Consider the following 27,734-nt stretch of genomic DNA (forward strand, 5'->3'; position numbering starts at 1 on the left):
TGCCATTTCTTTCTTTTTTAAGATTTATTTTTATTTATTTGTAAGAAAGAGTTACAGAGAGAGGTAGAGGCAGAGAGAGAGAGAGAGAGAGAGAGAGGTCTTCCATCTGCTGGTTCACTCCCCAAATGGCTGCAACAGCCAGAGCTGCACCGATCCGGAGCCAGGAGCTTCTTCCAGGTCTCCCACATGGGTGCAGGGGCCCAAAGACTTGGACCATCTTCTACTGCTGACCCAGGCCACAGCACAGAGCTGGATCGGCAGAGGAGCAGCCGGGACTAGAACCGGCATCCATATGGGATGCCGACGCTTCAGGCCAGAGCTTTAACCCGCTGTGACACAGTGCCAGCCCTGGTGCCATTTCAAGTCCAGAGTTTCCCCCTACTCTCACGGAGACCAGGTGTTGAAACGCTCACGAGCAGTGCCACACGCCCGGCACGCCCCTACGCACAGTGGTTCTGCTGGTGCTCAGTCTGTTTGCCGGAGAAGGGCGGATGGGGGCTGGCCTGGCCCCGCCCACACTCTGCTCTCGCCCGGATCCCGGCCTGACATCTGCAGCTTTCCCAGAATGGTGCCGGGGATCCCTTTCCTCGCCATCACTCCCCACAGAATCCAGCACTGCCCCCGGGTGGGAGCTCAGGGCTCAGTCCGGGTCCAGGCCCCAAACCCGCTGGTCCTGGGTCCGTCCTGGGGCTGTCAGTCACCGGCTCAGGCCGCAGGTGCTCCGCTAACCCCTCCCTCCTCCTGTCAGTCTCCAGCCCAGCCTCTCTGCCCATCCCCGCCTTTCTGTCCACTCCCAGCCCAGGTCAGGCCTCATCCCCGCCCCCTGGCCTGCAGCCCCACCCCTCCCTCCACTTTCTGGGGAGGGCCCAGGAGGTCTTCCCACCACAGTTACCTGCCTCCCCTGCCCGCCCTGCTGTGGGGGCTGGGAATGAAGTGCAAACCCGTCACGGGTCTCGCCCCCCTCTCTTCTATTTCCCACCACGCTCAGCCCCAAATCTTTCCTTGGCTATAAATCTTTTTATTTTTTTACTTAAAAATGTTTCTTATTTTCAGCCACTTTGAAAGCAGAGAGATGGGGTGCAGGGAGAGAGGGCGAAAGAGAGCATCGCTCATTCACCCTGGCTCACTGGGTAACTGCCCGCAGCAGCCTGGCCGGGTCAGGCCGAAACCAGGCGCCCGGAGCCCCTCCGGGTCTCCACCGTGAGTGGCAGGGCCCAGGCCCTTGAGCCGTCATCACTGCCTTCCAGGGTGCACTGACAGGATCGCACGCAGTGGCTTAGCCCCCTGTGCCACAGCCGCCCCCAGTTCTAAATCCCAGGAGCAGAGCGCTGGGTAGCCCCCCCCCCCCCCGGCTCAGCACCCAGGCTTCAGACTCTGTGCCTGCGACACCGTTCCCCTGCCTGCACCGACCCTCAACCCTTCGAGACAGCAGGTGACCCAGAGTGCACTTCTCCGGGGCTCTCGGACTGGGCTCTTCCCTCTTCTCTCCGCAGCCTTTCTCAGGGCGGGAGGGGTTTATAGCCTCAGCGCTGTGACCGGGTGCCTGCGTCTGAGTCACCTGAACCAGTCCCCTGGCAGGGGCCTACCTGGTCCTACTTGGTATCCCAGCCTCCCTTGCAGCTAGGACGGCCCGCCAGCAGCCCTGAGAAGCCTTGTGAAAAGAAGGGTGTGTGCTGGCCTCCTCGCGTCTCTGAAGCACCGGGGAGGCCGGGAGAACCTGGAGACCCCGGCCCCGGCCCCGGCCCACAGCCGCCCTCCTCCCTCCACACGCGCTTGGTGAGGAAGGAGCCCTCGGGGGAGGCCTCACGGGCCCTCATGGGCTGCGTCCTGCTGTTGTAAAGGATCAGTCCCAACATTAACAACCAAGAGACTTCACATGCAAACAGAACAGGGACGGGGTCCCCAACTGTATTTGGGGTGAACTGACCAACAGGGCGTGACAGAGACAGCCCTGGGGGCCTCACACTGGAGGGGGCTGGAGGTAGCAGAGCTGGAGGTGGGGCCACGTGGGGGCCGGGGACTGCACCAGCAGCAGGACTGAGAGCAGCAGCAGCAGCAGCAGCCCCACGGCCGGGGCTGGGACCCGCGGGTGCCGGGCAACCCTGGCGGGGAGGCGAGAGAGGGCTCAGGTGGGCCCCAGGAGAGCAGCCGGTCTCCCCTGTCTGACCGCCTCCCGCCTCCTGAGGTGTGTGGGGCGCACCTGAGCTGCTGGGGGCGCAGGCAGAGCTGGCCCCGGGGCTGCCTCCTGTCTGGGACCAGCTCCTTTATCACAGGCACCAGGGCTTGCTGGAGTCCTGGCTCGGCAGGGCTGCTGGCCAGAGAGAGGGGCGGGCATCTAAACCCGGCCTCTTCTGTGCCCCAAGCCCCTCCCCAGCCTCAGGGGTCGGCTGTGTTACCTCTCAGCAGGGCTTCCTGGGAAGTCTCCGGAGACAGGGGCAGCAGCCTGGGAAGACAGAGGACACAGCTGAGGCCCAGGCCCTGGGCTGGGAGAGGCCGTCAGGCCAGCCCGTTGGACAGGAGGGGACAGAGAAGGCGGCAGAGCACGGACGGGTGCAGCTTCTCCGGGACCCCCTGCTCTGCCAGCCCCCGCTGGGTCCCCTCGTGTCACCACCTGTCCAGGCTCACCCTCCCCGTGTGCCAGCCAGGGATGATGGCGACAGTCCCCGCGTCGCAGGGTGAACGCGGAGACTAAGTGAGCGACCAGCAGGCAAAAAGTAAGAAACCAAAGAACAAACAAAAGCCCCACACAAGCAAGCAAGCAAACGAGAAAAAGGGAGAAGACGGCTCCGAAGAGGGCCTGGCACACGGTGAGCACGCTCCCGCCTCAGTCCAGAAGGGGCCAGGGCCCGGGGGCAGACCTGGTCCTCCACGGGCCGTCCCTGTGCCGGGCTCGGGGCAGCGAGGGCCCCTCAGTCCTGACCCTGCCTGTGCCAGAGCTGGCAGGCGCTCTAACCGAAGCCCCAGGATTCCTCCAGGGGCCAGGCCTGGCCCCTTGGCCGCTGCTCCGCCCTGTCTCTCCGGGAGGGCTCCGCGGATGATGGGGACCACAGTGATGGTAATAACGACAGGCGGGCACGGCGGGCAGGCCTTTGGCACAGCGGCTGAATCACCGCTTGCCCTGCCCCGACCCGGCAGTGCCTGGGTTTGAATCCCAGCTCCGTTCCCAATTTCAGCTTCCTGCTAACGCACACCCTGGGATGCACCGGGCCTGGCTCAAGTACTCGGTCCCTGCCGCCCACGTGGGAGACCTGGATGGAGTTCCCAGCTCCTGGCTTCAGCCTCGGCTAAGGCTGCTGTAGACACTTGGGGAGTCACTAGTGGGTGGGAGTTGTCTCTAACGAATACAATTATTAACCAAAAGCCCTTAGAACACCAATCTCAACCACTATCTCCACACTGCCACCCCTGTGCCAGTGGAACCAGGTCCTGTATGGGGTGGAACTGAGCCCGTGTCCGCCTCCTGCAAGCTGCGGGGACGCTGGGGTGGAGCCCGCCTCAGGGAAGGGAGTGCGGCACAGGCGGAGTCGGGGCAGGCTAAGCTCAAGGGCAGCCATCTTGGACAGTTGGGACCTGAGAGGCCCACGTGCCCACATGCCCACCAGGGTCTGGCAGGGTCAGGCAGAAACCACAGCCGGCACCTGCCTCCCTCGGGGCGGAGCACCCACAGGCTCCTCACCTGGCTCGTCCCCCTTCCTGTCGGCCTCACAGCTGGAGCCTCCGGGCAGGGGAGTGGCCGGCGCTCTGCCCCCAGGCGGGCTCTGAGGCCAGCTGAGGAGGGCCAGCCCCTTCCCCTGTGTGTGGGTGCGTGTGCGTGTCGTTTATGCAATCCGGGGGTGCAGTTGCGTCTGTGCAGCCCAGTGTGTGGGGCTGGGGGGTCCCCTGGGAACACGCAGGCCGCCCACTGGCTTCCAGGCCTCCCCCCGGCTCACCATCCACTCTCATTAGCAACAGCAAGGGCCTTGTTATTTCTCGGCCAAACGATTTTTCTCTCTGCTCCGGAAGAGTGGGGGTGAGGGACGGGCGAGGCTACCGCGTCAGCTTCCTGGGCCTGGCGTGGCCGAGGACGGGAAGGGTGCCGGGGACTGCCTACCGTGACCCGGCTCTCCACCGCCTCCTCTTCCTCCTCGCTTCTGGGCAACCTGGGGGCCAACAAAATTGCAACATGCATCCCCTCCCCTTCCCCCTCTGCCTGAGACGGGGTGGGGGAGGGGCCTTCAGAGCAGGGACTCAGCAGAGCCTGGGCTCCAGGGGCAGCCCTGGGGGGCCCTGCATGTGCGTTCTGGGGGAAATTTCTACCACATTCTCAAAGCAGCCTGTGACTCCCCAAAGCAAAAGCCCCCTCAGCAGGAGCCTGGCTTCCCCAGCCGATGCCCAGGGACCCCCAGCTCTCCCAGACCAGGCCGGTGCGGCTGCCCTCCCCACCCCCCGATGCCCAGGGACCCCCTCTCTCCCAGACCAGGCCGGTGCGGCTGCCCTCCCCACCCCCCGATGCCCAGGGACCCCCTCTCTCCCAGACCAGGCCGGTGCGCCTGCCCTCCCCACCCCCCGATGCCCAGGGACCCCCAGCTCTCCCAGACCAGGCCGGTGCGCCTGCCCTCCCCCACCCTCCGATGCCCAGGGACTCCCAGCTCTCCCAGACCAGGCCGGTGCGCCTGCCCTCCCCCACCCTCCGATGCCCAGGGACCCCCAGCTCTCCCAGACCAGGCCGGTGCGCCTGCCCTCCCCACCCCCCGATGCCCAGGGACCCCCAGCTCTCCCAGACCAGGCCGGTGCGCCTGCCCTCCCCCACCCTCCGATGCCCAGGGACCCCCGGCTCTCCCAGACCAGGCCGGTGCGCCTGCCCTCCCCCACCCCCCGATGCCCAGGGACCCCCTCTCTCCCAGACCAGGCCGGTGCGGCTGCCCTCCCCACCCCCGATGCCCAGGGACTCCCAGCTCTCCCAGACCAGGCCGGTGCGGCTGCCCCCCCCCCCCCCCCCCGCCTACTGGGTCAGAGTCTGTCTTACGGGGTCTTCTAGGGGACCCAGCTCAGACCCCCCCACCCCAGACTCCACCCCCTCTCACACCCTTTCTTTAAGATGTGCAGACCCCTGGCTGCTGGCCCTCCCAGGCTCCCAGATTCCCGGAAACACCCCTGCGGGACGCCGGCCTCAAGCTGCACAGCCAGAACACCCCCTGGGGAGCCAGAAGCTGCTCCACTGGCCGGTCCGGCCTGCAGCGCATCGCCCACAGCCCAGCCCCAGCCCCGGCTCCCGCTGGGGGTGCATCGCTGCCTTCACCCTCCACCCCGCCAGGGATCCAGTGTGGGCCCCCAGCCTCTGCCTGGTCACATCGCAGCTGTGCGGACCCCTGGGGCGTCTCCCATGGGGGCAGTCAGCCTCCACCTGCACGCACGGCCGGGCGCTCACCCCCGGCCACCTCAGGGGCCACCACCTCTCACCCCGGCCTCCAAAGCTGAACCGGCCCCAGCCCTCGCCCCCGCGGCTGCTCGGCCCCTCTGCCCTCCGTTCCCTGGTGACGCAGGAGTAGGTCATGGGTGCAGAGGCCCCAGCCCGCCCCACCGCCGCTCTTCCAGACCAAGTCCAATTACAGGCCGCGGAAGGCAGCCTCATTATTTGCTGCAGCCCGGCCTGACAGGGGAGAGGGAGGCTCGGCAGGAAAGCAGCGGCTCCGGGGCCGGGGCTCGGGAGGAGGGCGGCGCAGACACCCAGTGCCTCCTGCGTCCTGGAGGCCTGCACACGGCCTCACAACCACTGCACAGTGCCAGGGCTGGGGTCTCACAGCCCGTCTCGCACACCAGCCCCACTGCTGAGGAGCCCAGCTGCGATCTGAACTCAGGCCGCGTGCCCTGCGTGGTCTCCCTGGCCCCGGGTCCCAGGACACTGCAGACACACTGGGGGCTGAGGGAGCTGAGCGGCCCGGTCTCCCTGCTCAGAGCCCGCAGCGCCCCGCCCAGGCGTGGCCTCTCCAGGAGCCTCCCCCAGCGGCGGGCTCAGGTCACAGCTCCTCAGGAAGGGTCCGGGCCGGGCCAGCGCTGCCTCGTCGTCGCTCCTTCTCCTGCACTCTCAGCTGAGCCGTGAGCGTCACTCTGAGGCGGGGGATGGCCCAGCGGGCACCAAGCTCCTCACCACACGGCCGGCTCCTGCGGTCCTTCTCCAGAGCTCACTGGCTCTCCCCGGCGGCTCCTCTGTGGAAACGAGAGGGTCAGGTCTCCCCTCTCTTCCCAGGCGAACCTCGCGCCATGGGCTCCTGCCCTAACAGTGCCTGCTCGCCCTGATTCCAGACCCCACACACAAAAGGTCCCTGGGCACACACACACCACCTTCCTCTTTGTCAGCCGCTGGGGGCAGAAGCCAGACCCACTGGTTGTCCTCAACTCTACCAAGACCCTGCAGCAGGGCCCGGGGCCAGGTCCCCCAAGCCCCAGTGCCCCGGGACGTCCCACACATCTCCCACACTGGCCTGGGCCCCCAGGAGTTTCCTGTCCGACCCCTTCCCCACCCGGGCTCCCGATCCTGGGCTGGTCCCCCCCGCTCCCCCGAAGGACCAGGTGCTGGTTTTGTCTGGAGACGCCTCGGCCACAGGGACCCACTCGCCACTGTTTTCTAACCGCGCCCCCTGCCTGCAGGTAGCCCCTGGATGTCCCTCGGGCGTCACATCCCGGAGGGCGCGAGGCCAGCAGCTTCCTCTGCCGCCCTCCCCGTGACCCCCAGCAGCCTGTCTGTCCGCAGCCCTGTCCTCCGACCTCGATTCTTCCTGCCCGCTCTACTTTCTCCATCCTGGGACGATGACCAGGCTCAACTCCATCCCTTCTGGCCCCTTTCGTGGTCCCAGAGGGATCTTTCTACGCCCAGAACCGACCCTACCCGGTGCTGTTCACAACCTGGGGTTCTACAGAGAGAAGCACAATCCCCCATCAGACCCTGGGCACGAAGGCCCGGCTCCGTGACTCAGCTCTGTACCCCCTGCGCCCCGTGCAAACGGCACCGAGGCCCAGGTCAGTCTGGCCTCTCACAGGTCGTCCCTCGGGGGGCACCGGAGACATCGAGGCAGAAAAGCCACAGAAAGTCTACCTGACACGGCCTGGGCGGGCGGGGGGGGGGGCAGTGCTCCCCCAGTGCTAAGCGACAGGGACGCGTGATCTCTCTGTTTCTCCCAGGGAGAGGGAGAGGGGTGAGGGCGTCTGCCTCACACACGTCCTGGGAGGGTTCAAGGAGAAAGCAAACAAGCGCTGCTGGCAGAGAGAAACTGGGTGTCTCGCGACCCAGAGGAGTGCGTTTGCCCTCTAGGGACGGAGGACACAGTGGTGTCCTCGTGGTGACACAGTGCTGTTTGCAGAGCTGTCCACAATTTTTCTTTAAGAGAGGACTCTTAGGGGCAGGTGCAGAGGTGCGGCGGGTTAGGCTGCCGGCACTCCATGTCAGAGTGTGGGCTGCACTCCCAGCTGCTCCGCTTCTGATCCAGCTTCCCGCTCACGCGCTCCCTGGGGAGCAGCAGGTGACGGCTCGAGTGCTTGGGTCGCTGCCACCCATGTGGGAGCCCTGGATGGAGCTCCTGGCTGCTCTGCCCGCGTCTGGGGAGTGACCCAGCGGATGGAAGACCTCCGTCTCGCCCTCTCGCACTCTGCCTCTCAGGTGGAGGAGAGCGAGCACAGAGAAGGGCTCGTCTGACACGATGCTCGCTCGGGTCTCAGTGGACACTGAGTCGCACGGCAGGGGCTGGGGCTGAGCTCAAGGGCTCACGGGGCCGGCTGAGGCTTCTTTCTTTTTTTATTTATGTGACAGGCAGAGTGGACAGTGAGAGAGAGAGAGAGAGAGAGAGAAAGGTCTTCCTTTTCCACTGGTTCACCCCCCAAATGGCCGCTACGGCCGGCGCACCATGCTGATCTGATGGCAGGAGCCAGGTACTTCTCCTGGTCTCCCATGGGGTGCAGGGCCCAAGCACTTGGGCCATCCTCCACTGCCTTCCCGGGCCACAGCAGAGAGCTGGCCTGGAAGAGGGGCAACCGGGACAGAATCCGGCGCCCCGACCGGGACTAGAACCCGGTGTGCCAGCGCCGCAAAGCGGAGGATTAGCCTAGTGAGCTGTGGCGCCGGCCCTGAGGTTTCCTTGACAGTGCCTCACACTCAGCCCACCCTGAGGGTGTGCACAGATCTGAATAAGGTGGATCCTTGAGTGGATCGTTTCTTGTTGATATAAGTTTATTCCTGACAGGATTTTCCCAAAAGCAGCCACAGCGCCTTGGTCTGGTGCCTTGCTCGTGTCTGCCTCCCGGGCAGGCGAGGCCCTGGGCGAGGTGGCCCTCATGCGCGCCCTCAGCCAGCATTTGCTCATTGAAGGGGAGCAGGCAGAGGTGTGGGCAAAGGGCTGGCCCCGGGGGCCCCTTTCCCAGCCGCTGGACTGCTGTGCCCCAGCCCCGCTCGGCGCTCACCGGGTCCCCGGGTGGGGCTTCAGGTGGAAACCCAGCGTCCTCTTCCATCCAACTCATGGCTTCCTCCCACGGCCGCACCCCACACAGGGGGCTGCAGAGGTCCGCGGCCGCCGCTTCCTGTTTCTGGGGAGCATAAGTCGGTTCCGAAGTGAGGGAGGGCCAGGCCAGGGCAGGAGACGACGTAGGAGGTGCACACAGGCCCAGGCCTGGGGAGGGGAAGAAGCAGAGCAGGGGAGGGCGTGGTGCCAGGACCAAGGACTGGGTCAGAGATGAACTGAGAGAAATATGGCCATGGGGCCGGCGCTGTGGCGTAGCAGGTAAAGCCGCCGCCTGCAGTGCCGGTATCCCATGTTGGGTGCCTGTTTGAGTCCCAGCTGCTCCACTTTCCATCCAGCTCTCTGCTATGGCCTGGGAAAGCAGTAGAAGATGGCCCAAGTGCTTGGGCCCCTGCACCTGCGTGGAAGACCCGGAAGAAGTGGATCCTGGGTCCTGGCTTTGGACTGGCTCAACTCGAGCCATTGCAGCCATTTGGAGAGTGAACCAGTGGACGGAGGACCTGTCTCTGCGCTTTGCCTTCTCTGTGTAACTCTGACTTTCAAATAAATAAATACATCTTAAAAAAAAAAAAAAAAAAAGATGGCCACTGCTGGGGAGTAGGGACAGGGCAGGGTGAGGCAGATCCGGGTCAGAGATGGGCCTCTGCTGGCCGCAGCTTGGGGCAGAGACGTGAGGGTAAGAGTGAGGAGAGCGCAGAGACCGGGGTGCCGCAAGACGAGGGGCTCCCCGAGGCCAGCTGCCCAGAGCTCTGGGGCCACAGGCCAGGCCTGTGCGAGGGGCCAGGCGGGGAGATGTCTGGAATTTCTGCCTTGGTGGCCGCCGGTGTTTTCCGAAGCTGCTAAACCCACCTGCTGGATGGCCTCGATCTCCAGGCCCAGCGACGGAGGCAGCGGTGCGGTCCAGTCCAGTCCTCTCCCCTGGGCCCCTGGGAGCAGACTGACCACACAGTCGGGGGAGGGGAGAAGGCTGCTCCAGACGCCTGCCGCCCGCCAGTCAGCCACGCTGGGCTCCCTCCCGCCTCCTCCCGTTCGCGTTCCACTCACTCATCCGGCCCCTCCGCCTCGTGGCTCTGACTCAGCTGCTGCTCTAGGTGCGAGATCTCCAGCCTCAGTTCCTGCAAAGGAGGCGGTGGGGGGACACCTGGCTCCGTTCTCCCCCGCCTCCCCCCACTGCCAGGTTCCTCTTCCAGGTTCCCCCCCAGCAGGTGCCTGGGAGCTGCGGGAAGGGAGCCAGAGCCTGATGGCCGGGGTGCACAGGGGAACTGCAGACAGGGCAATGCAGAGGCGGCCCAGGCAGAGACACAGCCGGCAACAGACTGGCTGCCCACAGCCACCCAGCAAGGAGTCGCCCAGGGAGGCTGACGCTGAACGGGAGCCAGAGAGGCACAGGGCGCAGAGGCAGGGAGGGAAGGAGCAGGAAGAAGGAGAACAGGCACAGAGAGGGTCGAGCGGGAGAACAGTGACTCGGCGGGTGCAGAAGACCTGGAGGCAGAGAGGCCCCAGGAGGGGCAGCGAGTCCAGACCCTGCACGGAGAGAGCGAGGGCAGCCCGTTACCTGGGTCGTCGTCCTGTACTCCTCCAAGGTCTTGGCCAGGCTCTCCGCGTGGCTCGTGCGCTGCGGGAGCCCAAAGCCCGTAAGCAGGGCCCACTGCCCAGAGGCAGGGGAGCTGCTACTGCTGGGCACTGGCAGGGCACTGAGGGGACAGGCTAGGGCCTGAGGACAGCACAGGCAGAGGGATTCCTCAGCCTGCAGGGCCACATCTGGGACCCCGGGGGAGCCGGGGTCAGACCCAGGCAGGACGTCCCTCGCCCGACTGCGACGGACCAGGCAGGTGACCAAGGCGGGCAACCCATCCCCCTCCCCGGCCCCTCACCTCGGAGAGGACGGCGTCTCGTTGGCAAATGAGGCGTTCACACTCGTAGAGCTGCCGCTGCCAGGGAAGAGCCCGTGTCTGTCTGGCCTCTGGGACTCCCCTCAGCCCTGCCCTCCCCAGCCCCGCCCTCCCGCAGCATCCCTGGCCGTCAGCCACCACCACAGGGGTCTCAACCGAGCCCTGTGGGCGGCCTCACCGGCCTGCCGGCTGGAGCGCTATGGAAGACCCTTGCTCTCGGCAGCCGTGGTGGCTGAAACCCGAGGTGGTGCAAACGGCCCGGGGATGCTGGGGAGGTGCCAGGCGCCAGGGCGGGGCAGCACCTTCAAAGCGTCCTTCTCCGTGGCCAGCTCCTCACTCCTCCTCTTCACTCCGTCCCGCTCGGCCAGCAGCTTCCCGTTCTGGAAGAAAGGGCCTCTGGCATCTGCCGAACGCGAGTGCAACCTTCCTAGAGGGGCCCTGGCTGTTTGTTTGTTTGTTTTTAGATTTATTTATTTATTTAAAAGGCAGAGTTACAGAGAGAGGGAGAAACTGAGACAAAGAGAGATCTTCCATTTGCTGGTTCACTTCTCAAATGACTGCAACGGCTGGAGCCGGGCAGACCTAAAGCCAGGAGCCAGGAGCTTCCTCCGGGTCTCCCACGCGGGTGCAGGGGCCCAAGGACTTGGGCCATCCTGTACTGCTTTTCCAGGCCACAGCAGAGGGCTGGATTGGAAGAGCAGCCGGGACTAGAATTGGTGCCCCTGTGGGAGGCTGGCACCACAGGTGGAGGCTTAGCCTACTATGCCACAGCGCCGGCCTCTTTATCCCCCATTTTAAAAGATAACTCGGGCGCAGAGAAGTCCAGCAGGCTGGCCCCGGTTACACTGGTGGTAGCTCCAGTACCTACATGTTGATGAGCGTAAAACAGCCAGTGTGTTTTCCTGGCAAACATCAAATGCTTGATAGATGGTGTACAAGCACGAGGGGTCTCCGACGTGTTCACGGGAAGATGGAATTCCCAGTTTGTACCAGTTTGGGGCGGGCACTTGGCCCAGTGGTTAAGATGCCACCCGTTAAGACATTTGCTTCCTGGGTTTGCTCCCTGCCTCAGGCTTCCTGCGGTGCAGACTCTGGGAGGCAGCACGGACAGCTCGAGTAACCGGGCTCCTGGCACCCGCCTGGGAGCCCGGGGTTGGGTTCCTAGCCCTTGGCTTGGGTAAGACCACTTCAAGCACCAGGGGAGTGGGCTGAAGACAGGATCTCTCAAGGTTTTTATATAAAGTTGTTTAGTTTGGTGTGAACAATGTTTGAGATCTATGCATTCCTCATAATTCTCATTTCCATGAGCTTTTTTTTTTTTTTTTTTTTTTGACAGGCAGAGTGGACAGTGAGAGAGAGAGACAGAGAGAGAAAGGTCTTCCTTTGCCGTTGGTTCACCCTCCAATGGCCGCCGCTGCAGCCGGCGCACCGTGCTGATCCGATGGCAGGAGCCAGGAGCCAGGTGCTTTTCCTGGTCTCCCATGGGGTGCAGGGCCCAAGCACTTGGGCCATCCTCCACTGCACTCCCGGGCCACAGCAGAGAGCTGGCCTGGAAGAGGGGCAACCGGGACAGAATCCGGCGCCCCGACCGGGACTAGAACCCGGTGTGCCGGCGCCGCAAGGTGGAGGATTAGCCTATTGAGCCACGGCGCCGGCCATCCATGAGCTTTTTGAACCCCCTCATGCATATGTGTACACAAGTATCTACATGAGAATTTTATTTCATATTACTCCTGTTTATCTGGAGGCAGAGACACAGGGACGAAGATCCAGCCGCTGAGTCACTCCGCAGACGCCTGCAGCAGCTACAGCAGGCCAGGCTGAAGTGAGCCAGCAACTCAGCCTGGGGCGGCCGGGATCCCCGCACTGGCCCAGGGTGCGCACTAGCAGGGGCTGGAAGTAGGAGCCGTCGGGGAGACCTGAACCCAGGGGCTCTGAGACGGGATGCAGCGTCCCAAGTGGCACCTTAACCATTAAACCAAAGGCCTGCCCTGCTTATTTAAAACTTTATTTACTTATTTGAGAGGCAAAGAGACAGACACAGAGAGAGCCAAAGCGCTCCCATCTGCCGGCTCGCTCACTCCCCAAATGCCCACAAAGGCTGGGTCGGGTCAGGCTGAGGCAGGGCGCAGGAAACTCAACGCACGTCTCCAGTGGGTGCTGGAAACTCAGTGACTGGAACCGTTGTCACTGCCTGCAGGAGCAGGAAGCTGGAGTCAGGAGCCAGAGCTGGCATCCAACCCAGGGATGCGGGCACCTGAACTGGTGTCTGTTTAAAAATACCTGTTTATTTATTTGAAAGTCAGAGTTACAGAGAGAAGAGACAGAGAAAGAAAGAGCTCTTCCATCTGCTGGTTCACTTCCCCAGATGGCCACCACAGCCAGGGCTGAGCCAAATCAAAGCCAGGAGCCAGGAGCTTCATCCGGGTCTCTCACATGGGAAGCAGGGCCCAAACACCTGGGCATCTTCTATTGGTTTCCCAGGTCATAGCAGGGAGCTGGATGAGAGGTGGAGCAGCTGGGACATGAACCGGTACTTATATGGAATGCGGGCGTCGTAGGGGGCAGCTTTACCCGCTAGGCCACAACGCCGGCCCCTGACGTGGTCTAGGCTAAATGCAGGCCCCGACTCGATTATTATGAAGCACATCCCAGCCACCCACTTCCGCTGCAGTCCCTCGGCACTGATCTGTTTGAGGACTCGCTTCCTTGAGTAAAAGCCACTTCCAGTATCAGCATCGTGGGGATCGACAACGTCTTCGCCTCATCCCGTACCTTGAGCTTTCTGGTGTGACTATCTCACAGATGTCTCTGCACGTTTGGTTTGTTCAGTGAGGACCCGCAGAAGGCCCTCCACTGCTTTCGGCTGAAGGGTTCCATTTCTTTCCATCTCACAGTGACTTTTCTTCGTCATTACTTCCTGCGACTGAGCGACCTAGGGGCTCGCCCAGACCCCGGTTTGACTTTTTGGCGAGAAGACTTCCCGGAGGCGCCGTGCCCGCCGTCCTAACTACTCACAGAATCACCACCCTCAACCGCACAGAGGACACTGAGCACAGGCTAAGAAACGTGGCCAAGGCTGCACGGTGAGCACGTGGATCCAGACCCCAGCACGCGTGATTCCAGATCCTGCATTCAGAACCTCAGACCCTCCTCAATGCCAGACGCAGCCCTGGGGGAGAACAGGGCCGGGAAGGGGACTGGCTTCACACGGCCACAGGGCGCTCCGGACTAGCAGGTGCACAACACGGGAGGCGATGCTGAGGCCTCCGGCCTGGCCACTGTGGGCGCCTGAATCTCCAGACAGGGACGTTGTCTGGGAAAACAGCCGGTGAGACCCCAGAGGAACACGCCCGAGCCCTCTGGGCACCAAAGGCTGAGGCCACGCTGCCGTGAGTTTGGAAGCGAGGCCGTCACTGGGGGCCATGTGCCCTTCCACCACACCCCTCCTCCAGGCACCCAGGGGAGGCCAAGGCCACTCCTCCCCGCGCCAGCCTGCTCCGCGTCGAGCTCCTCCTTGGTCTCAGCGGGCCTGGGCTGCCAGGTGAAGGGCGGGCAAAGGACGGGCAGGAGTGCTGTGTCAACATCTGTCCACCTGGTAGGGATCTGGGCCCGAGCCTGGGCCGCTCGGCAGGGAGCAGTTACTCAGCTGCTCCCGCCCCCTCCTGCAGTAACCCGAGCCAGGGCCGCGGTCTCCGAGGAAGGCGAGGAAGGCGGCCTGGGCCTTCGAGCTCCGAGCTCCGAGTCCTGTTACTCCAGCACTATCCTCCTGTAACGTGAGCTCTCCATCTCCAGCGGCAGCGAGGGCACCGAGAATAGCTCGCTATCGAGCGCCGGGACAGACCCAGCTGCCGCTCCCCCTCACGCCTTGGTTCCTCTGGGCATCCGCTGCCTGCGTCTGAGGGAGGCGGGTCCCAGCCCCAGGCTGGGGTGAAGCAACAATCCCGGAGGATTCGGGAGCTCAGCCAGCAGCCACTCTCCCTTTCTCGTTTGCTTGTCTCCATTCCAGAGGCTGGGGCAGGCCTCTCCTGGCCCTCTGCTGGGCTGGGGCGTTCTGTGATCCGGTGCCAGCCGGTGAGACAGGAGAGGTCCGCGGGGAGGGCGGAGGGGCTTCTGGGAAAGCTTTCCTCCAAGGAAGAGTCAGGAGAGCGCCTGCCGGTGCCCATGCCCATGGCCTCCCGCTCCGAGTGGGAGCTCCCGCGGCCGCCTGTGACCACGGGGCCGCGGGAAGACAAGCCAACCCGGACACGGCTGCTTTCAGGGCCTCTCGCTGCGGCAACAGCCGTCCTGCAGGGTGAGGCGTCCTCTCCCTCGGTGTTGAGCTTCCTGGGCTGTTAGAGGCCGCGAGGCCCACGCCAGGGGCTGGATGCCGGCGAGCTGCAGGGGAGGAGGTCTGCCGGCGAGTTTCCCCTTGTTCCTAAAGAGGCGTCCTGGCATAGACTGTCCCTCTCTGATCACTCCGCGTGGCCCACTGCGGCGCCGTCCTGCCGGGAGACTCCCACTGCGCCACAGGGCGGGCGTTCACGAAGAACAGGGAGAGAGAGTATTTTTGGATTGCTACGTGGAAGGCTAAGGGGAGAGCAGGACGCAGATCTGGGGAGACGCAGGGGTCTGGGCAGAAGTCAGTAGAGCTGAGAGAGGGGTACAGGAGAGTCGGAGCAGACAGCGACAGACTGTGAACGGGCCCGGAGCCACCCCTGGGCCCAGCTGGGCCGCAAGGGGCGACCGCGGTGGATGCCGGAGAACGGCGGAGCCCCTGAGAAGTCTGGGGACCTCAGAGGAGCGCCGCCAGCTGGGGCTCAGGACCCCAAGACGTGCGATGGACAGCAGAGAAATGTCTGACGAGGAACCGAGGCAGGGAGGGCCCGTGAGGCAAAGCAGCCAGACGTGCTCCAGGCCCAGGTGAGGGGCTGCCAGCAGACGTGGTGGAGACGGAGACGCTGTGGCCAGCGATCCGCAGGCGGAGCCGGCCTCCCCGCAGACACCAGCATGCGGCGGTGACGAGGGCCCAGCCAGATGGGGCCAGGAACATCAATTTTGTGAGCAGCAGAAAGGACAGACGCTGAGCAAGGCCCCGCAGGCTCCTGCGGCCGGAGGATGACGCATGGGCCTCCCGCCACGCCGATGCCGCCGTCAGGCAGGGGTGGGCCGGGGCAGGTGGCGCGGAGTTTGTCTCCATTGGTGAGTTTCCGTTTCAATGTGAAAGAACTAAGACACTGTTTTCTCTCTCAGCCAGAAAGGACTGGAGTTGAGAAGCTGAGCTGGGGCCTGGGCAAAATGCTGCCAGTTAACCCCCACAACTCCGAAGAACAGGAACCCTGCTCTCCAGTTCTTCAGAGAATAAGACTCGGACTTGGCGGGGAGCAGCCGGTGCTGCCTGCCACGTGAACAGCAGGGATGGGGTTTAAACTCGGGGCTGATTTCAAAGCCTACGTTCTTTTCACCATAAAGAGTACCGATACACTGGGTGCCTGGGACGCCTGCATCCCACATCACAGTGCCAGGTTCAGATCCAGCTTCCTGCCAATGTGCAGGAAGGGATTCTATGGGGGAGGCAGTGGTGACGGCCCAAGTGCCGGGGGTCCCTGCTATTTACATGGGAGACCTGGATGGAGTTCTCAGCTCCCGGCCTTGGCCTGGCCCAACCCTGGCTGTTGAGGGCAGCAGATGGAAGGTCCCTTTGTCTCTGTTACTTTGCCTTTCAAATACGCACACACACACATACGTATCAAGGTGGGCACTTGGGTAGGGGCAGAGATGCCAGCAGCCCACTCAGGAGTGCGTGGGTTTGATGCCTGGCTCTGCACCGACTCCAACACCTGCTGCTGCAGACCCTAGAGGGCAGCAGGTACGGCTCAGGTAACAGGGTTCCTGCCACCACGTGGGAGCCCAGGCTCAGCTGCTGCCCCACCTGGGGGCTGTTCTGAGCATCTGGGGAGTGAACCAGCGGATGGGAGCTCTCAAAAAAGTTATGAAAAATGCCAAGATACAGATAGATAGCAAGATACAGATGATGTCAGTGAGCAGAGCTTCCGTGTCCCACCTCACGGCCAGGGCTTTACACGGCTGCTCCAGCTGAAACCTCACCTCACCCCGCGCACCCTCCCAGGCGAGGACACAGGCCCACAGGCCCGCCAGGGCAGCTCTCACACTGTGTCACACAGCGACCTCGCGGGGCTCCTTCTGCGGTCTCCCCCAGCAGGGCGGGGCAGGCGCTGGTCTCAGCTCACCTCCTCCTGAAGAGTTTCCACCTCGGCCGCCAGGTGCTGCTGCTCCTTTTCCTGCCCAGCCCCAGAGAGAGGACAAAGGTTCCACTCCTCCTCCCTGGCCCCGAACTGCCCTTCTGCCACCCCCTGGGAACACACCAGGGCCTGAGTGTGAGAACAGGCTGGGGGACGGAGCCCTCCGGCCACTTGAGGGATGGCAAATAGACCTGAGGGAAAGTCTGGGGTGAGCGGCCTGGAAGGAGGAAGCTGGGAGCCCTCTGTGCTCCCCGCTCCACAGTCAGTGAGAGCCCCACTGCTCTCACACCAGGGAAGGAGAGGGCACCTCCCCCGCCCCCCAGGCCAGAACCCACCGTCTGCCGGGCCTGGGCCAGAAGCCTGCGATTCTGTTCCTCCAGGCTCTTGGCCAGGGTCTTCAGGTCCTCCAGCTCCTCATCCACGGCCTTGGCGCACTGCAGAGCCTGCTGGGTGCTGGGCGGGGGGGGGGGGGGGGCTCTGTGAGCCAGAGCAAGGCAGAGATGGCCAGAGATGTTCCGCTCACAGAGCCAGAAGCGACAGAAAGCCCGGCTGAGGGAGGTGTGGCGGAGACACAGGGAGGGAGGGAAGCGCTGGAGCAGACCGAGGCCTTACCCTGGGCACCAGGGCTGACACCAAGAATGACAATGGGGCGAGCACTTGGCACGCGGCTAACGCACCGCTCGAGGTGGCTCCGCCCCACACTGCACACCTGCCTCCAGCTCCAGGTTCCCTCAATGTGCCCCTAGAGGCACAGCGGTGCATCAAGGACTTGGATTGAGTCCCAGGCCCCAGGCTCTGGCCGGGCTGGTTCCTGACTTCATGGGCATCTGGGGGAGTGGTCAGTGGAAGGAACCCATCTCTACATCTGTTGGTTTCCCTTTCAAATAGAAAATGAGGGACTGGTGTTGTGGCACAGTGGGCCAAGCAGCTGCCTGTGATGGTGGCTTTCCATATGGGAGCCAATTTGTGTCATGATGGCTCCACTTCTGATCCCGCTCCCTGCTAATGCACTCGGGAAAACAGAAGACGACGGCCCAAGTGCTTGGGCCCCTGCACCCACGTGAAAAGACCTAGAGCAGCTCTGAGCTGCTGGCTTTGGCCTGGCACAGGCTTGGCCACTGCAGCCATTTGGGGAGTGAACCTACGGATGGAAAAATCTCTTTCTCTCTCTTTGACTCTGCCTTTCAAATAAATAAATATTTTTTTAAAAAATGAAAATAAATAAAAAAACTTTTAAGTCTCATTAAAAAAAAAAAGAATGACAGAGCACAGAGAAAGAACAGAGAGAAATGAAAGAAAAAGTGGGGCGAGACTGGGGAAGGGGACGCGGGGGGACGCGGGGGGGGGACGCGGGGGTGGGGCGCGGGGCGGGACGCGGTGGGGGGGCGCGGGGGGGACGCGGGGGTGGGGCGCGGGGGGGACGCGGGGGGACGCGGGGGGGGGACGCGGTGGGGGGGCGCGGGGGGGACGCGGGGGGACGCGGTGGGGGGGGCGCGGGGGGGACGCGGGGGGGGGACGCGGGGGTGGGGCGCGGGGCGGGACGCGGTGGGGGGGCGGTGGGGGGGCGCGGGGGGGACGCGGGGGGACGCGGGGGTGGGGCGCGGGGGGGACGCGGTGGGGGGGACGCGGGGGGACGCGGGGGGGGGGGCGGGGCGGGAGCGCAGCCCGAGCCGAGCCGCGGCACCTGCGCAGCTGCCTGCGCAGGACCAGGATCTCCTCCCCCAGGCGCGCCGAGCCCTCCTCGGCCGTCTCCACGCTGCGCTGGAGCTTGGCGTTCTCCCCGGCCAGGCGCCGGTTGCTGAGCTCCAGGTCCTCCAGGCTGCTCAGCAGGTCGGCGGTGGCGGGCCTGCGGCGGCGGGGCAGGGGCCGGGTCACTGCCCACAGCCCCTGCCTCCTTCCCCAGGCCCAGGTAGGCGCTGTGCTGGGGGCAACCGGCTCTAGTGGAGAAGGGAACAGGACAGATTCTTTGCCCCCCCCCACGCCCCCCCGTGGGTAGGAGGGCGCCGGGCTGGGGCAGGAGGGGCTGAGGGAGGGTAGGTACAGCTCAGCTCTGGGGTCTTCGCCGCCGAAGCTCTCCAGGTTGGCCGGCTCCTCAGCTTCCAGGCCTTCTGGGGAAGGAGACGAGAGGCGCTGGCTCCCTGTGACCTCGGTGTCCAGGAGCCCTGGGCTCAGCTCACGCGGGCTCCCCGGGCGGCGGTCAGACCCACTACAAAGGCCTCTTGCTCCTCTCCACCTGGAGGTCGGCTGGACCTCCCAGGGAACCCCAACCTCCCTCATTCCCTACTATTAACACTGGGCAGTGCCTCAACTTCCCCAAACCCACTCCTCTCCCTTCACCCCCCACCCACCAGCCACGAGGCTGGCCTGGCTCCCAGTCCCGGCTTCCTGCCCATCCTCTGCCTCTCTGCCACCCCTCTTCTCTGTCCCGCCCAGTCCCCCCCAGTCTCACCCTCTCCTCCTGGCCTTGTCCCACCCCCTCATCAGCCTCCCCCTGGCCCCCAGCCCCCAGCCCCCAGGCCTGCCGCAGGAGGTTGAAGAGAAAGTCAAGGAAGCTGCAGGTTTGGTTTTGTCCTGGGAAGGCCGGACGGCCAGAGCTGGACCACTGCATCACAGACCACCAGTGTGCCTGCGGCCCTGGGGACGCCATGGTGAGCCAACCAGCCTGGCGGGGCAGGGCAGGCGACCAGCACACTTCCCCGTGGCCAGGCGCTCCAGGGCAAGGCGGGGAGGGCTGTGAGGGGTGAGCGAGGGGCTTTGCCTGGGGCAGCCGGGGCTCTCCCTCTGCAGGGCCGTGGAGGATGGATGAAGAAGACAACAGGGTGCGCCAAGGCCCCTGCTGGGCAGGTGAGGCACTGCAGCATGGAGGGCCCGAGGGTGAGGGAGCAGGAAGGGGGGGGCAGGGCCCTGCAGGCTCTATGATAGGGCTGGTGTTGGGCAGAGAAGTTGCAAATAATCCCCCTCGGGGGAAAAACAGCCCCCCTCCCCCTCGAGCTCTGGGGAGCGTGAGGGGGCATCACAGAGGCGCTCAGCTCCTGTCTAGCGCAGCGGCCCGGGGGGCACCCTGTGCCCTGCTCGCCCCAGGCGGGAGTCCCGCGCTCCGACCCGGGTCTGCCTGCTTTGTGCTATATATAGCGTCTCACCAGATGGCAGCTGCTGAGAGGTCAGGACTCCCTCGGAGGCGGGCCCCTCTTCCAGCTCTAATCCCCTGAATCAAAGGCACGAGGCTTAGAGCCCCCCGCAGCACTCCGAATCCCGACCTGAGCCAGCAGGGGATTGTGGGGTGGAGGAGGGGCCTGGGTCAGGTGAGAGTGGGCGCCACGGGGAGGAAGGTGAGGCCAGATGGCCAGAGCCCGGGCCCAGATGGGAAAGCGGGAGGGGCTAGGGCTGGGTCTGGGGTTGGGGGGGCCCTGCCAGTCCCCTTTATTTCTGCTTCCAGGCCCCTTCCTCCTCCTCTGCTGAGGTGTTTTGTCCTCAGACCCCTGACATACTCCCTCCAACTCCATCCCCTCAGTCTCGTTCCAACCACAGTGGGTCCCTGGCCTGAGTGGTGCTGGCCGCAGCAAGCAGGCAGGCAGTCAGACCTCAGGAAGGACTTCCCCAGGGAGCGGAGGTATGGGCACTCACCCATGCAGCTGACAGGCAGCGATCCAGTCCCGCATGACCACCAGGAAGGTGTCCAAGTCCACGGTGGCCCCAGAGCCCTCCCCACTGGGGTCCAGGCTTTGGGCCAATGTTTGCAGGCGCTCATCCTGGGGACCCCGGCCCGTCACCGCCTCCAGGTAGGCCAGCACGTGGGCCACAGCCACAGTGCCTGGACAGAGCATGTCACGAGGGAGTCAGGGGCAGGTGGTGGGTGGGGACGGGCAGTGGCTCGGTCGTGTGGCACTCTGCCCAGAGCCCGGGGGCTCGAGTCGTGTGGCACTCTGCCCCAGAGCCCGGGGGCTCAGGTAGTGTGGCACTCTGCCCCAGAGCCCGGGGGCTCGGGTCGTGTGGCACTCTGCCCCAGAGCCCGGGGGCTCGGGTCGTGTGGCACTCTGCCCCAGAGCCCGGGGGCTCGGGTCGTGTGGCACTCTGCCCCAGAGCCCGGGGGCTCGGGTCGTGTGGCACTCTGCCCCAGAGCCCGGGGGCTCGGGTCGTGTGGCACTCTGCCCCAGAGCCCGGGGGCTCGGGTCGTGTGGCACTCTGCCCCAGAGCCCGGGGGCTCGGGTCGTGTGGCACTCTGCCCCAGAGCCCGGGGGCTCGGGTCGTGTGGCACTCTGCCCCAGAGCCCGGGGGCTCGGGTCGTGTGGCACTCTGCCCCAGAGCCCGGGGGCTCGGGTCGTGTGGCACTCTGCCCCAGAGCCTGGGGGCTCGAGTCGTGTGGCACCTCTGCCCCAGAGCCCGGGGGCTCGGGTCGTGTGACACTCTGCCCCAGAGCCTGGGGGCTCGGGTCGTGTGGCACTGGGGCAACACCTTGGGCAAGTCCCTTCCTCTCCTGAGTCAACATTTTCACCTGGAAGTGGGGCCCAGCCCTCCTGACCGCACAGGGTCCACCAGGGAGGACGGTGACGAGGGCCGGTGCTGGCGTGCACACTTGCCTCCCTCCTCCGTCCCAGGCCCCCCAGCCCCCCTTCCATCAGCGCCCCCCGAGTTCCCCTCAGCCTCAGGGACCTCCACCACCTCGCCCAGTTCCATCCCAAAGCTCTGGACAGTCACCTGCTTCGCTCTTGCAGGAGCCTCCGAAGGGTCCCCAGCCTCGTCCCCTCTCGCCCCCCCAGTTCCCAGCACCCCCCGCACTGCCTCCCCAGCCCTGCCCTCCGGTCCCTCCCACCTGTGCTCTGGGGGTCACAGGCTTCGAATGTGGAGTTGAGTATTTGCTCCTCTAGGCTGAGCAGCATGCCCGGGCTCAGCTCCTCAGGCTGCTCCCAGGGGTAACCTGAGGAGACAGGAGGCCCAGCTCTGCAGCGAGCAGGAGCCTGGCCCTCGGCCGCCGGGCTCTGCACAGGGAAGGGAGTCCACTCAGCCACCTGGAGCTGGGGCCGGTGGGGGACGGCAGGAGGTGGGGGACGAGAGTCTCCGAGTCACGGCCCCTGGCAGGTCCTGTCTTGCAGGCCAGGAGGTCCCCCCGCTGTCTAACCCCAGTGGCTCAGCCCCCAGACAATGAACACTGACACTGCTTCTCCTCTCCAGACTCCCGAATGCGCACAGAAGGGGGCTGGGGTGGGGAAGGACAAAGAGGAGAGGATTCTGGGAGGACCCAAGGGTGAAGGGGGGCGGGAGCCAGGAACAATCCGATACAGTGTGGGCAGCATGGATCGATGTCGACCGCTGCATCTCCGGCCTCCCAGCCTGCCCTGGGGACCAGGTCTGTCCCCACCTCACGCCGCCCTGCGGACAGAAGCGAGGCTGGCCTCGCACAGAGCCCACGGCCAGGGGCCTGAGATGCGGGGAGAGAGGGTGGTCCTGGCAGGGGAGCGGGAGCAGCCGGGAGCCGCATCGCTGTGTCAGACTGAGCTGGGCGTGGAGCCCATCTGCGCATCTGTAGACAAATGGCTTCTCCTTTTGGAGCGCCAGTTTCTCTCCTGGATAAAAAGGGGGTGGGGTGGGCAGGGCCACCCCTCTCTCCAGGGCTGGGGGGGGGGGGGTTAGCTCTGTATCTGGGAAGGAACCCACTCACGGGTCTCCCAGGGTCTGTGTAGACACCTGAGCACTGTGCCTGTATGCAGCCGGTGCTCAATAGATGCGCTATCACATCCACGGAGACCTCGGGCCCAGGGGCTGTGGGGCTGGCCCACTCTCTCCAGGGCCGGAACTGACCTTCCAGACTCTGCTCCGGCCGTGGACAGCTGGGGCAGCCGCTAGCTCGCCGAGGGCCGCCCACCAGGGACGGCCAAGCCTGGAGCTGTGCAGCCCTAGGCTGTGCCGGCTCTGGGGGCACGCCTTTCCCGTCCCTTCAGGAGGCTGTCACTGCTCTCCTGTTCTCTCCGCGTCTGTCTCCCTCTCTCCCTGGCTCTCAGCCTCCCCCTGCTGCGTCTCCCCCTTTGTATCCTATCTTTTTTCCTCTCTCATCTCCGTGTTTCGTGTTTCTCGGGGCGGCTCTCTGTCCTTGGGCCGGCTCCCCCCACCCCCCACATCTTCCCCATCTCCATCTCTCCTCCTGGGCGTGTCCCTCCCTTCCCTTCGCGAGCTTCCTGGAGCTGGCTCGGTCCCTGCTTGGAGGTTGCCGGTGGCTGCACGCCCTCTGCTGGTGCAGGTGACGTTTCGGGGGCGCCCCTAACTGGTCGGCCGGCACTGCATCCCGCACCTTGGCACTGGCCTTGGCGCCGCCCGGAAAGCATCCTGAAGCCAGTGTTCAGGCCTGGGCCTTGGGAAAGACGCAGGCTGTGCTGCTGGGTGCCCAGGGAGCGGAGGGAGTGGCCTTGCTTCTCTCGCTGGCCTGGGCCCGCCACTGGGGAGGCCTCCTCGCCCATCAGACCGCGCTCTCCTGCCTGGCAGACAAGCTTCCCCGGGCCGCCCACCGCCTTCCCCCTGGAGCCGGCTGTGCGGTCTGCGCCCACCTATGTATTCAGCAGTGGGAACCAACAGGGCAGCCACTGGCTACGCGCGCTCCTGAGCACGTGGACTCCGTGTGAACTGAGACGCTCTGCTAAAGTACACACCGGGGCCTGCAGCGTGGCACAGCGGGCTGGGCCTCCGCCTCCAGTGCCGGCATCCCATATGGGCGCCGGTTTGAGACCCGGCTGCTCCACTTCCAATCCTTCTCTGCTGTGGCCTGGGAAAGCAGTGGAGGATGGCCCAGGTCCTTGGGCCCCTGCACCTGCGTGGGAGACCCGGAAGAAGCTCCTGGCTCCTGGCTTCGGATCGGCTCAGCTCTGGCCAGCTGTGGCCATTTGGGGAGTGAACCAGTGAACCAGCCTCTGTCTCTCTGTAACTCTTTCAAATAAAATAAATCTTAAAAAAAAAAAAAAAGTACACACCAGATCTTGAAGATTTTGTGTGGAAAAAAAGACTGTCTCATATTGGTTGTATACGCTGCTTGGATCTATAAGGCTCAATACTATCTATTATTACTTTTTTTTTTTTGACAGGCAGAGTGGACAGTGAGAGAGAGAGACAGAGAGAAAGGTCTTCCTTTGCCATTGGTTCACCCTCCAATGGCTGCCGCGGCTGGCGCACTGCGCTGATCCGATGGCAGGAGCCAGGTGCTTCTCCTGGTCTCCCATGGGGTGCAGGGCCCAAGCACCTGGGCCATCCTCCACTGCACTCCCTGGACACAGCAGAGAGCTGGCCTGGAAGAGGGGCAACCGGGACAGAATCCGGCGCCCCGACCGGGACTAGAACCCGGTGTGCCGGCGCTGCAGGTGGAGGATTAGCCTAGTGAGCCGCAGCGCCGGCCTCAGCTGTTTCTTTTTAAAAGAATTCACAAATTCCTATGTGGCCCACATTTTTTGGGGCAGTGCTGTGCCAGGGACCAGGGACCAGCTGAATGAAGTGTCCCCTGCGGAGCTCCTGTGGGGAGAGGGACTGAGCAGACGCAGACGTCAGGGCCGTGAGGGAGAGGTGACGGGGAAGGGCTGACAGACGGCTGTTTCCCCTAAGGTTTGGCGGTGGCAGCAGGGTGGCCATGGGCGTGGGAGGCGGGGAGCTGCGGGGACCGGGAGGGCATTCTTGGCCAGGGCTCAGCACAGGCACAGGCGACAGCTGGCCTCCCCAGTGCACACACCCCAGGGATACAGACCGGTGGGCGGGCTCACGGGAGGCGCTCGGTCCATCACTGCTCCCTTCCTCCCACCCTACATCTGTGTGGAGGTTCAGGTACCCCAAGCCACCGCTCCCAAATCCGAGTCTCGGCCTGGTGCCCCTTCACCCCCAGCTCCCCTGGCGCGGAAAGGGGCCCAGCCACCTACTTTGTGCTGCAGGGCCACCAGCCCGGCTCTCCGGCAGGTCCATGGGCCTCCCTGGCTACTCCACGGCTGCTGGAGAAGCTAGCAGCCCCCTCCCTCGCCGGGAGGGAGAGGATGGGGCCTAGCAGCTGAGCGCTCCTGGAGGGACAAGCAGGGCAAAGCCTTCTCAGAGCGACACCAGGCACCTGCGCCGCGGGCCACTCCACGTCCTCAGAACCTGTTTGCCACCCCCGCCTTTACCCACGGCTCCAGCTCCAACCTGTTTTATGAACTGGTGGTGTGGGCTGGCAACACGTGGGCGGCAGAGATCAAAGGGGCCTCGCGGGTGGGGGTCCCAGCCTCCCCTTGGGGAGACCCCTGTGCGGCCAAGTCCCCAGTCCTATCCCTTCTCTCCACACCTCTGCCCTGCCTGGACTCATCCCCCATCCCCCAGCCAACCAATCCGGCCCCACAGAGCCCCAGAGCTGACCCGTTCCTCCCCGAACCGACGCCTTCCACGCCCGTCAGCACCCTGGGCCGGAGCCTGGCTGGACTTGGTGACAAGGCCCTGCTTACCCCCCTCCCGGCCCAGCTGTCCTCACGGCCGAGCCTCTGCCTGGGACGCCCGCCTCGCCTTCCTGCGTTGGCTCCCTTGTGCCCTCTGGAAACCGTGTCCGGTCTCCACCCCAGGCTGAGCCAGGTGCTGCGTCTGGGTTCCCACATGGCCCTGTGCAGCTGACACCTTGCCACGCACGTGCTGGCTTGTGTGGCACCGCCGGCCTCTCCCGCGCCTTTGGGCCCTCTTTCCCCTGCCTCAGCCCTTCCGGGGCTCCCTGGACCCCTGCACTGGCTGGTAGCCCCTTGGCTGGAGCCGCACGGAGTGGTTATTCCATCTCCTCAACTCGTTTTTCCTCCTCTAAAGTCGATAGTGTGGGTGTGTGCTGGAGCTGGGGGTGGGGCCAAAAGGGAGAGCCCCCTCCCACGCGCTGGTTCAGCTCCCAGATGCCTGCGACGGCCAGGGCCGGCAGGGCTGACGCTGGGTGCCCCCCCCCCCCGCCCCCGCCTCCCAGGGTCTGCACCGAGTCAGGAGCCTGAGCCCAGGACCAGACCGACCTCCGCTCTGGGACACGGTGACTTCACGGCTCCGGGGGACCCCGTGCCCTTGACCTTTCTCAGCCGAGCCTCGGGGTCCCTCAGCGTCACTACGTGCAAGCCAGCTGCTCCCCCAGGTTTCCACTCGGGGTGACCCACGGTCCTCCGAGGCCCGGACACACAGCCCAGGCCTTCTGCTTACCGCTCGGGGTCAGGGGAGGCTTCCCGGAGGCCACGGGCCCTCGAGGGCCTCCCAGCTCTGGCTGCCACCTCCGCCCTTACCGTGCAAACTCCAGGACCCTTCCTGGACAAAGCCCCCGAGCCCCGTGCCCACCGCCCGGATTCCGGCTGGAGAGAGGCCCCCTGTCTTTCCCCTCCCCTTCCCAGCCTCCTCTGCGGTTTAAGAAGGTTCTGGAAAAGGTGGCGCGGAGGGGGAGCCTCTGCCAGGGGCTTGGCTCACAGCACGGGGGTAGGGGTGGGTCAGGGAGTTGGGGGTGCAAAGGTGGGGAGGTGTGGCCCTGTGAGCTGGGAGCAGCTTCGCGGGCTAGAATTTGGGGTGCGCTTGAGAGGACTCCGGGGCGACGGCGGCCTCTAACAGGATTTTGACAGGGAGGCTCTGACAGGTTCGGAGGGCCAAGTCTGACGGAACTTCTAGAAGATTCGGACAGGCTGTTAGGCGTCCCTCGCAAGATGTCCTAGTGGGTCTTGGTCAGGATTTCAAGTGGGACGGGGAAGGTCCGGGTACTGGCGGGTTCGGGGAGGGGCTCCGCAGGGCTACTGTGGGCATCTCCACACAAGCAGGGCGCACCTGGAGTCCTCTTCCAGCCTCAGGGCGCCGCCGACGGTCACCAGCACGAACCGCGGGAAAGGGGTGCGCCGGCGTCGCCCGCCACAGAACAGCGAGCACACGGGCTGCGCCCAGGGGGCGCTCGCGCGCGCCCAGGCCCCGCCCCGCCCCGCCCCCGCCCGCGGCGCATGCGCGCAGGGGGGAGGCGCGCGCCTCTCCGGGCAGTTACCTGTGCGGGCGAGGTCGCGCATGCGCAGGGCTGCCCCGGCGGCCCTGTGGAGCGAGCGCATGCGCGCTGGCAGGGTGGCTTGGCCCGCTGCAGGGTTTAGCGCTGGTGGCTGTAGGGCGGGCACGCCGGGTCCCTCCTGGTTGGCTCCGAGCGTTGATGAAATAGGGCCGAGCAGGGAAAAGTCGGTCTGAGCCGCCAAGCTGTGCCCTTTCTGCCCTCTGTTCGTGCCAGGCGGCCTGGCGTCGGCGCCGTCACAATGATGGCTGGCCCATCTCACCCCAACCCTCTCACTCCGCGCCCTTTCGTGGCTCAAGTCGCGCTGTGTTTCTGTAGGTCCCTGAAGGCTTCTTTTCCTAACCGTCTCATTCATTCCTTTTTGGAGAGGATGGAGTTAAGCATACTCTTGACTTTTCTTGCTGGAGAGACTAGTTACTCCCAAGAAGGAGCCTGGAGGCAAAGGATATCCCACCTGTGCAGCCTCTCGGCCAGTCCAGAGCAGGGAGGAACCCCTCTTCTGCACGCCGTCGCTCATCCGACCATCGTTTCGCCCAGCTGTCGCTTCAGAGAGGCCTCGCTCTGCACCCCTGGCGCCCTCCACCTTACAAAGAAAAATGGCGGTGCTGGCACAGCAGGTTGAGCCGCAGCCTGGGACACGGGCACCCCTATCCAAGCGCCTACTGCAGTCCTGGCTGCGCCGCCGCTTCAGATCCAGCTCCCTGCTGATGCCCCTGGGAATGTGGGAGACCCGACGCAGTTCCAGGCTTCAGGTTCAGCCTGGCTCGGCCAGGCAGTTGCTGCCATTTGGGGAGTGAACCAGCGGATGGACGACGTCTCCGTCTCTCCCTCTGCCTTTCAAATAAAATAAAAATTGTTGAATGAATGAATGCATGCATGTGGAGTGACGCAGTCCGGCATTCCTGGATCTGAATTTTGGCTCCAATGCTTCCTATCTATGACCTTTGCAGAGTGACCCACCTGCCACTCAATTTTCCTCCCAGAATGGAGTTGCGTTGATGGCACCTTGGGTGGCAATCCAGAGCTCCTGGGAGTTCTGTGTTAACTGGTGGTTATTATTTTGATGAATAGAAAGGGCTTGTTACAAGGCTGGGAGGAGTCTGTTTGGCAGGTGGTATGAGGAGTGGTG

General features: G+C 64.5%; 1 protein-coding gene and 1 long non-coding RNA gene across 17 annotated transcripts; one reads left to right on the forward strand and one right to left on the reverse strand.

The window, feature by feature from the left end:
- Positions 1-1,877: 1,877 nt before the first annotated feature.
- KASH5 (KASH domain containing 5) lies at positions 1,878-26,973 on the reverse strand. Of its 15 annotated transcripts, none has more exons than XM_051840719.2 (20): positions 26,383-26,541; positions 24,507-24,641; positions 21,431-21,535; positions 20,245-20,431; positions 19,761-19,825; positions 18,662-18,725; positions 18,305-18,466; positions 16,956-17,073; positions 16,609-16,659; positions 10,681-10,758; positions 10,361-10,417; positions 10,042-10,101; positions 9,531-9,601; positions 9,336-9,423; positions 8,431-8,553; positions 6,128-6,186; positions 4,091-4,139; positions 2,397-2,443; positions 2,201-2,311; positions 1,878-2,102 (listed from the first exon to the last, which is right to left on the reverse strand). In XM_051840719.2, the coding sequence occupies exons 2-20, from the start codon at positions 24,547-24,549 to the stop codon at positions 1,961-1,963; spliced, it is 1,680 nt and encodes a 559-aa protein (XP_051696679.1). In that variant the 5' UTR covers positions 24,550-24,641; positions 26,383-26,541; the 3' UTR covers positions 1,878-1,960. The 15 variants fall into 15 exon arrangements, 14 of the variants coding, with proteins under 14 accessions (XP_051696679.1, XP_051696678.1, XP_051696673.1 ...); XM_051840718.2 differs by having other exon boundaries at positions 18,662-18,728; XM_051840713.2 differs by lacking the exon at positions 26,383-26,541 and adding an exon at positions 26,591-26,973 and having other exon boundaries at positions 18,305-18,728.
- Positions 18,391-27,470, forward strand: LOC138846652 (uncharacterized). Of its 2 annotated transcripts, XR_011384185.1 has the most exons (4): positions 18,391-18,529; positions 19,123-19,464; positions 20,057-20,399; positions 26,973-27,470. It is a non-coding gene; the product is annotated as an uncharacterized lncRNA (long non-coding RNA). The 2 variants fall into 2 exon arrangements; XR_011384186.1 differs by lacking the exon at positions 20,057-20,399.
- Positions 27,471-27,734: the final 264 nt, after the last annotated feature.

The sequence above is a fragment of the Oryctolagus cuniculus genome, chromosome 18 (genome assembly GCF_964237555.1).
Source record: "Oryctolagus cuniculus chromosome 18, mOryCun1.1, whole genome shotgun sequence".
NCBI lineage: Eukaryota > Metazoa > Chordata > Mammalia > Lagomorpha > Leporidae > Oryctolagus > Oryctolagus cuniculus.

What these genes read in the sequence shown, in the direction of transcription:
- KASH5 (XM_051840713.2), bottom strand. Translation starts at nt 24,549, where the DNA reads ATGGACCTGCCGGAGAGCCGGGCTGGTGGCCCTGCAGCACAAA. An exon ending in GAGGCGGAGGGGCCGGATGA is followed by an intron (nt 9,424 to 9,530) that starts GTGAGTGGAACG and finishes CTGTGTGGTCAG; the next exon opens with TCTGCTCCCAGGGGCCCAGG. An exon ending in AGATCGAGGCCATCCAGCAG is followed by an intron (nt 8,554 to 9,335) that starts GTGGGTTTAGCA and finishes TATGCTCCCCAG; the next exon opens with AAACAGGAAGCGGCGGCCGC.